Consider the following 12,610-nt stretch of genomic DNA (forward strand, 5'->3'; position numbering starts at 1 on the left):
TGGTACCAGATCCCGTATGAGTAGACTGACATCACCAATACTCAACCTTGCAATTCAACCATTGCCATAGACCGGTGGATGTCAATGGCCTATGGTGTGATCGATGCATGAAATGCCTACCTGAATCTTCTTGGATGTCTTGTATAACTCATTGACATCTTGATGGTTTGAGTTATAAGGAGAGGCTGGATAGACTGGGACTTTTTTGTCTGGAGTGTAGAAGGCTGACCTTATAGAGGTTTATAAGATAATGAGAGGCATAGATCAGCTGGATAGTCAATATCTTTTCTCAAAGGTAGGGGAGTCTAAAACTAGAGGGCATAGGTGAGAGGGGAGAGATACAAAAGGGTCCAGAGGGACAATCTTTTCACACCAAGGGTGGTGAGTGTCTGGAATAAGCTACTTGAGGTAGCAGTAGAGGCGGGTACAATTCTGTCTTTTAAAAAGCATTTAGACAGTTATATGGATAAGATGGTTATAGAGGGATATGGGCCAAATGCCAGCAATTGAGCCTAGCTTGGGGCTTTAAAAAAAGGGGTGGCATGGACAAGTTGGGCCAAAGGGCCTATTTCCTTGCTGGAAACCTCTATGACTCTACCAATAAAATGACCCAGGGAATAAGTGAAGTCCATGAAGAAGTCACACTTCTCTCTCTTGACCTGTAGGCCGTTCTCCTGCAATCTACAAGATATTCTTTAAGTTCTTCAAATGCTCCTCCTCTGTCAAACCTGTGACTAAGATATCATCCAGGCAACACTGGGCTCTTGACAATCCACTCAAGATTTAGTCCACGGTCCTCTGGAACAGAGCAGGAGCTGACGTGATGTGGAACAAGCTCCTGTGTGTGATTATTGTTAGCGGTGATTGTGAATCCTTCATTCCCCCCATCTGTAGATTTCCCCCCAGCCAGGCCACTTACTGCTCTCAGTCTGATCTGGGAAACTTGACTTTTACAAAGAACAAAGAACAACCCAGCACGGGAAACAGGCCCTTCGGCCCAACGAGCCCGCACCGCCGCATCACCCTACACCTAACCTGCCCTGCGTGTCTGCGAGTGGGACCCCTAACTTAGCCAGATTCAGGGTCAATTTGATATACCAATCAGCCTAAGAGCACATCTTTGGGGTTTTGTTTGTCTCAGCCCTTCCCTTTCCTTGCCTTTTCTGTCTCCCTTCTAAGGCTATTAGCCAATATTCACTGATAGCCACAGCTGTCTCGAATATATTCCCTCACACATCACTTCCAAGAGCTCACCTATCCCATTCTCCACGCTCCTCTCTTTCTGTTGCACCTGTCTGAATGATACAATCTTCCATAACAACACTTCCAATATGTCTTCCTTTTGCCTAAGGTGAGGATTCCAGCACACTTTAGTTGACGAGAATCTCAACCATGGCTGTGCAAGTTCACACACTCCTGCTCTCACCTCTTCCCCACCCAGCCAGAACCGCCTTAGGGTTCTCATTTTCCTCCTCACCGGACTCCATACTCAATGGATCATTCTCTGCCATTACTGCCACTTCTAGCATGATGCTGTCAACACCAAATCCAGCTTCTGCTGCCCTCAGCATACAGAGGGACCATTCTCTTCATGGCATCCAGGCTGCCCCTCATCACCCCAAACAGTCTCTCCCTTTCTTAAGGTCCTTTTAAATACAAGTGCGGGAGATGTCAAACCCACCCTTTTACCGTTTCCCTCCTTACTTTCCAACCCTCCAAACTTTCTTCTCAGTTGAAATAGCAATTTATTTGTCATTTCAATTGTTTGTACCACCAAGGGGGCCGTGAAATGATGGTCTCACCATTTAGGCACCCAGAGTGGTCAGGGGCCCTGGCGGTACCAGCTTAGCACCTTGGCACTGCACACCAGGCATTCCAGCGCTGCCCAAGGGGCAGCACTAGGATAGGGCAAGACATAAATTGACGGGGAGTGGCTAGGGCAATGATGTGCACAAAGCCTAAATGGAGGTGGGTTGAGGGGGGGGGGGTGGTGGTGGGGGAGGGGGGGGGGGGGGCGCGGTGCGGGGGTGGTGGTGGGGAGGGGTGGCCGGAGGCTGCACGCTCTGAAATGAGGGATTGGCCAGACAGCAGTCAGCCAGGGTTGGAGGCTACATGGAGGTGATAGACCAGCAGTCGGGGGTGGCAATGCACTGATCGATAGATCTTTCTGTTGCACAGAATAGAGAGGTCTGTGCATTCACCATAGCACCCTCTACTGGGGCACAGCTGGTTTCCGGCAAGTATAGACTCCATCAGCTCACGCTACTGGAGGGAATCATACTTTGCCTTTTTTTGTGCACTACATGCCATAAGATTGTGTCTGAAAGCTTGCTGAAAAAATGAGGTGCGAATTTCAAGCTCTTTCACCACTTAAACTTTTTTTAGTAAAAAGATCGTCTTGATTTCTCCACCACTGATCAACAGTGGAGACTTGTGCATCATCGACAAGATGCACTGCAGGTTCCTTAGGCAGCACATTCCATTCCAAACCAAATACTCTCCAGAAGCAGAAGAGCAAAAGATACCTGGGAATATCACCAGTTGGTGGTTCCACTTCATGTTCTATACTTCCTGACTTGGAAATTTATTGCTGTTTCTTCTGTATCACTGGATATCACTGGATTCTGGAACTCCCTCCCTGACAGCACTGTGGGTGTGCCTACATCTGGGGGACCTCAACTGTGCAAGACGGCAGCTCACCACTACTCACTCAGGGGCAACTAGGGATGGGCAATAAATGGTGGTCTAGTCAGCAATGCCCAGATCCCAAAGATGAATTTCAAACAGTCATTGTCACAAGAGCAAATACTAAACAACCTTTATTTGTCATTACAACCACAACTTCTGGACAATTATGTATTAAGTATCTTATGGCACTCATGTATATGAGTTCCTATCATATAAGACAGTACAAAATAGAAATGTTAACAATATCCAATTCACTTTGCTAGTTCACTTCATGATAATGAGGACAAAAGTGAAATTAGTTTCAATGGGTTTAACTTTGATAAATTATATCTCAGACAGTTGCTGCCCCCTTTGGTTAAATGGAAATCACACAAACAGCTTCAGCAAAGCTGTTATGTTTTTGTTAGTACATGTTCTTCCATTTTCCCAGTACCGGAATGGGTAGATCTACTTAGTTCACATTATTGATCATTGATTTCTTAGCTTTGAAAAATATATATTGAATCCATTTGAAGTGGTGGGGTGAATAAACCTTTACATTGTATATGGAAACCATGGGGAAGAAATATGTTTTTGTACTCGCACTTCTCCGAGGGCAAAAGGCACCACATGATGTGACCAGCTTTGTCCAGACAGATTTCCTCATTGAAATCAATGAGAAACCCATGAGAGCTGTTGTCTGCTGCTGAGGAATTAATCTACACTGCAGCACACTTGAAACAGCACTATACATTAACTAATTTCTCCCCCAGAGAATACTGGCAATGTTTTAATTTTTTTTAATTGTTTCTCCTAGTTTGTCGATATGTGAACAATGAAACTCAGTGCAAATGTGACAGTGGATTTACTTGGAACTCAACATTTTGTAGCAAATACCAGTCCTGCAGTGTGAATAATACAGGAGCCGGAAGCTGTGACTGTATCAGGAGTGAGCCAACAGAAGGGATATACTGCGAACTTCCATCTGTAACAACAACCCCCACTGTGTTCACAACTACACCTACAACTGTGACAGCGACAACATTGACCACACACAGCACTGTGTTCACTAGTGCACCTTCAACTGTGACAATGACAACATTGACCACACCATATACTGGTATTTTGCGCAGTGTTTATTTCTCTACATGCATGTATGCTGGTAGATATGAACTAACTGCTATCTAGCAGAGATTATTTTAACATTACTGAACTGTGTAGCAAATGTAAATTTGTTTACTTGCAGAAAACGTTTTGAAAACTAACATTTACAATTAGATTTTTGTTGAGGTACGGAGACTCAACAGGTTATCCAAATTGATGTTGGCAACATGGATCCAGAAGTCCTGTCCCCATTATCTAGAGATCCTATTTTCAATTGTAGGTCAATGACTGCTACCTCACAGCGCCAAGAATCCAGGTTTGATTTCTGGCTTGTGTCACTATTTGTGCAGAGTCTGCACATTCTGCCCGTATCTGCATGGGTTTCCTTTGGTGCTCCGGTATCCTCCCACAGTCCAAAGGCATGCTGGTCTGATGAATTGGCCATTCTAAATTCTCTATCAGTCTACCTGAACAGGCGCCGGAGTGTGGCAGCTAGGGAATTTTCAGAGTAACTTAATTGCAGTGTTAATGTAAGCCTACTGGTGACAATAATAAAAAAGTTAAACTAAATGTTTTGGAATTTGCCAGAACCATCAGTGACAACAAACAGGTGCTCACCACTGACAGCAGAATATACATCTCACTACACTGCAGCAACTCACCAGGGCTTCTTCAACAGAACCTTCCAAACCCACTTAGTGAACATGGGTAGCAGATGTGTGGGAACACCACCAACTGCAAGCTCCCCACAAAGACACACAGACTTGTGTTAGCCTTCTTTTATAGCGACTACATCAAAATCCTGGAACTCCCTTCCTGATGGCACCATAGAGATTGCAGCAGTTCAGGAAGGCAGCTCACCACTACCTTCTCAAGGACATTTAAAAAGTAGAAACAAAATGCTTGCCTTGATAGCAACACCCACCTCCCATGAAAGAATAAAACAAAGGTAGCTGCAAGGATGGCACGGTGTCACAGTGGTTAGCTCTGCTGCTTCACAACTCCAGGGTCCTGGGTTTGATTCTTGGCTCGGGTCACTTGTCTGTGTGGAGTTTGCACATTCTCCTCATGTCTCTGTGGGTTTCCTCTGGGTGCTCTGGTTTCCTCCCACAGTCCAAAGATGTGTGGGTTAGGTTGATTGGCTATGCTAAGAAATTGCCCCTTAGTGTCCAGGTTAGAGGGATGAGTGGGTATAATATATGGGGGTAAGGCCTGGGTGGGATTGCGTTTAGTGCAGACTCAATGGGCTGAAGGGCCTCTTTCTGCACTGTAGTGTTCTACGGTTCTTTTTGAGAGTGAGTTATGCAGTTGCATCCAAATCCATTACAGTAAAGATAGATGTAGTATGTTCACAGCAGGTTTGGGTCATTTCTCTTACATTTGTCTCCCTAAATCTCCCCACTCCTCATGAGGCGCATTGCGAGGGTGGGGTTTAAAATCTCCCACATGGCCTTAATATGAAATTTCAGGAAATTCCATTTGACATTGCGCTGTTGAACTTCCAAAATGCACTTAGAATGTCTATTCTTGAAAGAATTTGAGGTGATTGGTTAGGCAGGAGCTTCTATATCTGAATCTTTGTCAATTGTTGTTTATTAGTAAATACTCACCAGGTTTAACTGTTCGCTGTGAATATTGCTGTTAATTATTTTGGCATTGAACTAATTCTTTATTTGTTTAATGTTACAGTCAATCCATTGCGTGAATATGAGGTCGACATTATACTAATCGCAACTGGAAATAGCATGTTTGAAAGTGTATTGAAATCACAACTGGAAAGTTTATTGTATCCCATTCAAATTCCTCTTGGAAGTGGCACATTTAATGTTACTGACATCACCCTTACAACAGGTGAGTGTGGACAGAATACATCAAATGTATATCAGGAAAGTACTTAAAATTGGACTGTGATTAACTGTGAGCTGGTAAAAATTAACCAATATTTTTAACATGGTTCTTTTTCACAAAATAATTTGATTTTACTGTGTTGCTTAGAAGTCACTTTTGACTGGCTCATAAATAATTACAGTACAGAAAAAGGCAATTGGTAGACCTTCAACTGCACACACCTGCTATGGTTTATCAAATTAGCATGCTGCCTTCGTCACATTATCACCAAACGTGACAGTATGATCATTGTCATCAAACCTGCTGATTATGGTGGTGCTGTTTCTGTTTGGTGTACCAGCCTCTCCTTGCAGAGTCTGGAATTCAACTCATCACGTGTTACAAACTCCCCCAGCCGATCATCCCACCATTGATATCAAACTACTGTTTCCACGCCTGTGACTGAGCTCATCTCCTCTGGAGATCTTCCCTCTGTGTATCCAACCTCCGAGTTCCCCAACTCCAAAAAGCCCGCTTTAACCTTGTTCTTGAAATCCTCAAACAGGTCTGTGCTGGCAAACTTTTCATTTAGGCATTTTCCTGTCCACTGAACTGATCATCTTCCTGTCTCAAATCTATTTTTTCTTCCTTCTCCAGTCTGTTCCTATCTGTACATAAGATTCTCCAAAGTCTCCATCATTTTAACAGGTTCCATTTTCTAGGTCCTAACCATTTCCTTTTTCTTATGTATACCCCAGTGGACTAAAGGGCATAAACATAAACCCCAACAGACAATACATATAAGCATCCATCACATCCCGCCCCCTTCAATCCAAAACTTGCCAACTGAAAACCCAGGCACATATATATATATATATATATATTACATATAGAGATATACAAACAAGAAAGAATATGTTTACACATAATGACTACTATTTTTACAGAGCATTGCAAACTACCACAGTCCCCAGTGTAAAGTCCCTTCTGACAGTTCACATGGACATAATGATCAAGGATGGCAGTTTCATAAGTATATTTCCTTATTGCTGGAAGCTGTTCCAGAGTAGTCTCCCGGGATTCTGGAAGATTCTGTCGCTCAGCACAAGGGTCCCCTTCTGATTGACCGCAGGTGATTGGCGCCACAGATGTTGAATCCTTCACTGGGATGATCAACTCTGACTCTGAAATATGAGGTTCAGGCAAACCCATTGAGGCCAACGTGAACAGTTCCATCATTTTTATGGGGCTTCCCACCTCTGTGGGGGTGCTGAGACCGACTGCTCAGCATGCTTTCTCCAAAGCAGCCCTGGTCTGTACCGTGGAGGATAAAGGTTCTGTTTGTGCAACAATGGTAGCCGGTACCCACTTTTTTCCAGAGATACAACTCCTGGCCAGAACAAACTCCCCTGTCTGAAAAGTCCTGGACTTTGCACTTGCTACTCTTCTGGCCACCTGTCCCTCTTGGTTCTCCTTGATTCTCCTTCAGCTGTAGCAGATTCAACATGGCTCTTAAATTCCTGTTGAATGTCAATGAAGCGAGTGAACACTGAATGTTTGTGTGTGGTGCGTTGCAGTACATACTCAGAAATTTAATTACCTGCACACTAGCAACCTCTCCCCTTGCGATGACTTCAGAGACATAGAAAACAGAAGCAGGAGAAGCTTTTCAATCCTGTTCTGCCATTCACCTTGATCATGGCTGATGATCAAATTCAGTATCCTGATCCCCTTCGTCCCAGAAAACTGAGACTGTTTCATGGTCTGAACAAATCATTCCACCAGAATAATCATCATCAGGTAATGGGGTGCCAACCTCACATGATTGATTCCCTGCTGCTTCATGTTCTGTGCGAAATCCTGTGCCACAAACTTGTATCCCAGTGTCACTGAGCACTTGTTCCAGATTCCAAAACCAGGCAAATATTTCATTGAGTTTGTCTGGTGTTGACTTCACCATCGTGGACTTCATAGCCTCAAATCCGGCCATTTGGAGTGATCATCCACTACCACTGAGACAGTAAGAGAACAAAGGACGAAGAAGAACAAAGAAAATTACAGAACAGGAACAAGCCCTTTGTCCCTCCAAGCCTGCACTGACCATGCAGCCTGACTGCACATTTTTACCTCCAGGCAAACATAGCCTTGACAGAGTATCCATATTGTAATCTTTCTCTTACTGAAGATCCCAGATCTCATATGAGTAGGCTGACAGAACCAATGCCTTCCTTTGAAATTGAGCCACTGCCATAGACAGTATCCCAGTGTACGGTCCTAAGATGGGTGTCAATAGCCTATGGTCTATTAAAAGCGTGAAATGCCTACCATAAAGGAAATAATAACATTTTCTGACATTAAAAATGCTACCTGAGCATACTTTTCCTCAGCTTTTGTCAATGATCTGGAAGTGAATGCTGTGGGTCTTGCCTCCCTATTTGGCCTAATGTGAGACAGGACAACCCCAATCCCATAGGATGAAGCATCACATGCCAGCGATAGTGGTAACTTTGGGTTGAAGTGAACTAGCACTCCCACTTTCTTCAAAGCCTGCTTTACCTCCCTGTCGGTCTCCGCACATTCTTTTGTTCACTTCCATAGCTGTCCTTTCACCAACAATAAGTGCATCAGTTTCAACACTAGCGTCAGATCTGGAATGAACTTTACATTATAATTGCATCAAATATAACCTCAGTAAGGACACACTGGCTGATCTTGGGGCCTTCATGATGGCATACATCTTCTTGGATGCCTTGTTTAATCCCTTGCCATCAATTACATGACCCAGGTATTCAGTTGAGTGCAAAGAAGTCAATTTCTCTCTCGTCAGCCTGTGCTCCTGCAATCTCTTTAGATATTCCCCAAATTCTTCAAATATTCTTCCTCTGTCATACCCATGACTAACGTGTTGTCCAGGTAACGCTGGATGCCTAACAATCTGCTCAAGATTTGGTCCATGGCCCGCTGGAACGAGCCGGAGCTGGTGAGATGCCAAAGGGAAGCTGCTTATAGTGGAAGAGTCCCCTGTGGTTATCGTTAACAGTGATTGTGACTCCTTCACTATCTGCATCTGCAGATAGGCCTGAGATAAATCCATCTTGGAGAATTTCTTTCCCTCTGTAAGGCCACTTCCCCCCCTGCTCTGAACTGGGAAACTTTGCTTTCAGTTTTGACCCTTTGTTTTCCTCAGCCCATCCCTTTCCTTGCCTTTTCTGTTTCCCTTCTCAGGCTATTAGCCAATGTTCACTAACACCTACAGCTTCCTTGACTATACTCCCTCACACATCACTTCCAGGAGCTCATAGCCTGTTCTCCAAATTCCTCTCTCTGTTGCATCTGTCTGAATGATGCAACCTTCCATAGTAACATTTCCAATATATCTTTTTCCTCAGCTGAGGATTCCAGCAGTAGACTGGAACCTCAACCGTGGCTGTGCAATTTCCATACACTTCTGCTCTCACCTCTTCCTCTCCCAGCCAGCACCACCTTAGGGTTCTCACCTTTCTCCTCATCAGACACCATGCTCAATGGATCATTCTCTGCCGTTTTTGTCACTTCCCGCATGATGCTGCCAACACCAAATCCAGCTTCCCCTCCCCTTTCTGAGGGACTATTCCTTCCATGGCATCCAGGCTGCCCCTCAGTCACCCCAAACAGTTTCACCCTTTCTTAAGGTCCTTCTAAATACAAATGCAGGAAATGTGAAACCCACCCTTTTATTGTTTCCCTCCTTACCTTGCAACCATCCTTACCTTGCAACCCTCTCTTTTCATTTGAAATAGCAATTTACTTGTCCTTTGAGTTGCTTGCACCTGACGTGATGGCCTCACTCATGGGACTGGAGGCCTTTGAGGCTCCCTGGATGGTCAGGGGCAGGATGGGCAGTCTCACTTGGGCAGTGCCAGCCTAGATCCTGGCAATGCCAGACCAGGACCCTGTCAGTGCCAAGCTGGCACTGCACACCAGGCACCCTGGCTTGGCCCACTGGGCAGTGCTAAGGGGCAGGGCCAGTATAGGGTCAGGCTGTAAGTGGAGGAGTCAGGGGTGGGGCCAAAATGTACGCAGGATCTAAATGGAGACGGAGGGGTAGCTGCACTCTCTGAAATCAGGGATTGGCCGGGGGAGCAATCGGCTGGGTGTTGAAGGGGTGTGCAGTGGAAATCGGACAAGGACGGGGGGACTGACAGATCTCCCTGCTCTGTTGCACAGAATACACAGATCTGCGCATGAGTGATAGCACCCTCTCGTATGAGCAGCTGGCTTTCTGGCACGTATAGACTCCATCCATTCCCGCTACTGGAGGGAATCACACTTTGCCTCTTTTTTTGCACTAAGTGCAATAAAATCATGCCTAAAAGCTTGGTGAAAAAATGGGTGTGAATCTCTCCTGCTTTCATGCTCGTTCAGCAACTAGAATTTGTTTGGTGGCAGTGTCACCTCAACCTCTCCACCACTGATCAACAGTGGAGCCGTGTGTATCATCTACAAGATGCACTGTTCCTTGAGCAGCACATACCAAACCGAATACCCGCTAGAAGGAGAAGAGGAACAGATATCTGGGAACGCCACCATCTGGCGGTTCCCCTCCATGTCCTATACTTTCCGATTTGGAAACTTACTGCCGTTCCTTCTCTGTCACTGGGTCAAAATTCTAGAGCTCCCTCCCTGACAGCACTGTGGGCGTGCCTACACTGCAGGGATTGCAGCGGTGCAAGAATGCAGATCACCACCACCTACTCAAGGGCAACTCGAGATGGACAATAAATGTTGGCCTAGCCATTGACTCCCATATCCCATAAATGAATTTTAAAATGTTATTGTGACAATAAAAACAAGTTAAACAACATCACTGTCATTACAATAACGAAGTCTGGACAATTATATATCAAATACCTTATATGAGTTTCTATTATATAAAACAGGACAATATAGAAGTCTTAACAATTATCCAACATCATTTTGCTAGCTCATTTCGTGATAATTATGGTAAAAGTGAAATTAATTTAAATGGGTTTAACTTTGATAAATTATATATCAGACAATTGTGATTAAGTGCTGTTGTCACTTAAGTTGTCACTTTGGTTAAGTGGAAATCACACAAACAGTTTCAACATTTTTCCATTATTTCAGTATCTGAATGGGTAGATTGAATTTACAAACTCCTACTTACTTCACATTATTGATCATTGATTTATTAGCTTTGTTAAATATATATCGAATCCATTGGACGTGGTAGGGTGAATAAATCTTTATTCTGTACATGGAAACCATGGGGGAGAAATTTGTTTATATATGGACGCTCCTCTGAAGGCAAACGGCACCACATGATGTGGCCAGCTTTGCCCAGACAGATTTCCTTATTGAAATCCATGAGAAACCCATGAGAGCTGTTGTCTGCTGCTGAGGAATTAATCTACAATGTGCAACACACCTGAAGTTTCACTGTACACTAACTAATTTCTCTCCCACAGAATGCTGGCAATGTTTTAATTATTTTTTCATTGTTTCTCCTAGTTTGTCAATATGTGAACAATGAAACTCAGTGCAAGTGTGACAGTGGATTTACTTGGAACTCAACATTTTGTAGTAAATACCAGTCTTGCAGTGTGAATAATACAGGAGCCGGAAGCTGTGACTGCATCAGGAGTGAGCCAACAGAAGGGATGTACTGCGAGCTTCCATCTGTAACAACAACCCCCACACACAGTACTGAGTTCACATCTACACCAGGCCATACAACACGCACCACTATGTCCACAGCATCCACAATGATATCGACAACACCACTCACCACAGTGACAACACCCACCACCACGGTGACCACCACCACGGTGACCACCACACCCACCACCACGGTGACCACCACACCCATCACCACGGTGACCACCACACCCATCACCACGGTGACCACCACACCCACCACCACGGTGACCACCACACCCACCACCACGGTGACCACCACACCCACCACCACGGTGACCACCACACCCACCACCACGGTGACCACCACACTCACCACCACGGTGACCACCACACCCATCACCACGGTGACCACCACACCCATCACCACGGTGACCACCACACCCACCACCACGGTGACCACCATGCCCACCACCACAGTGACCACCGCATCCACCACCACGGTGAAAACAACACCCACCTCCACGGTGACCACCGCATCCACCTCCACGGTGAAAACAACACCAAGATTAACCACGCCAGATAATTTAGGTATATTGCAATATTTATTCTTTCTCTACACGCAAGTAAATTTGTAGATATGAACTGTCCGCTATCTAGCTGAGAATATTTTAACATTATTGAACAGTGTAACAAATTGTAAAGTTGTTTATTTGCAGAAATTTGTTGAAAATTAACATTTACATCTAGATTTTCAGAGTTACAGAGACTCAACAACTTATCCAAAATGATGCTGGGTACATGGATCCAGAAGTCCTATTCACATTATCTACAGATCATATTTCCCCTTGTGGGTCAATGAAGGCAGAACATGACTGAAAATTAGGAAATATGTACTTTCAGATTGATTTAACACATTACTGAGTTCAAACTGTTATAGCAAGTTCTTAACCCAGAGTGACAAATATTTAGAGTAAATATAAACTTTTGTAAAGGATGAATAATGTCTGGAGAACAGTCAAATTGTCAAGTTATTTAAGTAACTGCCCTTTAAAATATGAAAATAATCAGCCTGCCAATGTCTGTGCTTGCAGTTACAATAGATGCTTAATTTTGATTATGTATTTTGCTAAAAGATGATGGGAATTTCTGGAAGAGAATATCAAAGGTTAATGTGCATGACTGAAGTTAAAAATGGGGTATTGGCCAAAGGTGCCTTCAATAATTAATGCTTTGTAATAGTGTGAGGTTCAGACCAGTAGGTTATCATTTTTAAAACTGGACAAAAACATAAGAAAGAGGATAAAAACTAACTACTGCGGATGCTGGAAATCTGAAACAAAAAACAGAAACAAAAACGGAGGATACAATTCTC

The 12,610-nt window shown here is 44.1% G+C and overlaps 1 protein-coding gene across 1 annotated transcript in view; it reads left to right on the plus strand.

Moving 5' to 3' along the window:
• LOC145345591 (uncharacterized) overlaps positions 1-12,610 on the plus strand; it is a 120,386-nt gene that overhangs the window by 62,459 nt on the left and 45,317 nt on the right. The window contains exons 9-11 of the mRNA XM_080193426.1: positions 3,485-3,787; positions 5,461-5,622; positions 11,110-11,826. Of these exons, the coding sequence (XP_080049552.1) occupies positions 3,485-3,787; positions 5,461-5,622; positions 11,110-11,826 (1,182 nt within the window). The remainder of the gene's footprint in view (positions 1-3,484; positions 3,788-5,460; positions 5,623-11,109; positions 11,827-12,610) is intronic.

This window comes from Carcharhinus amblyrhynchos, chromosome 7, assembly GCF_965287045.1.
Source record: "Carcharhinus amblyrhynchos chromosome 7, sCarAmb.v2.hapA, whole genome shotgun sequence".
NCBI lineage: Eukaryota > Metazoa > Chordata > Chondrichthyes > Carcharhiniformes > Carcharhinidae > Carcharhinus > Carcharhinus amblyrhynchos.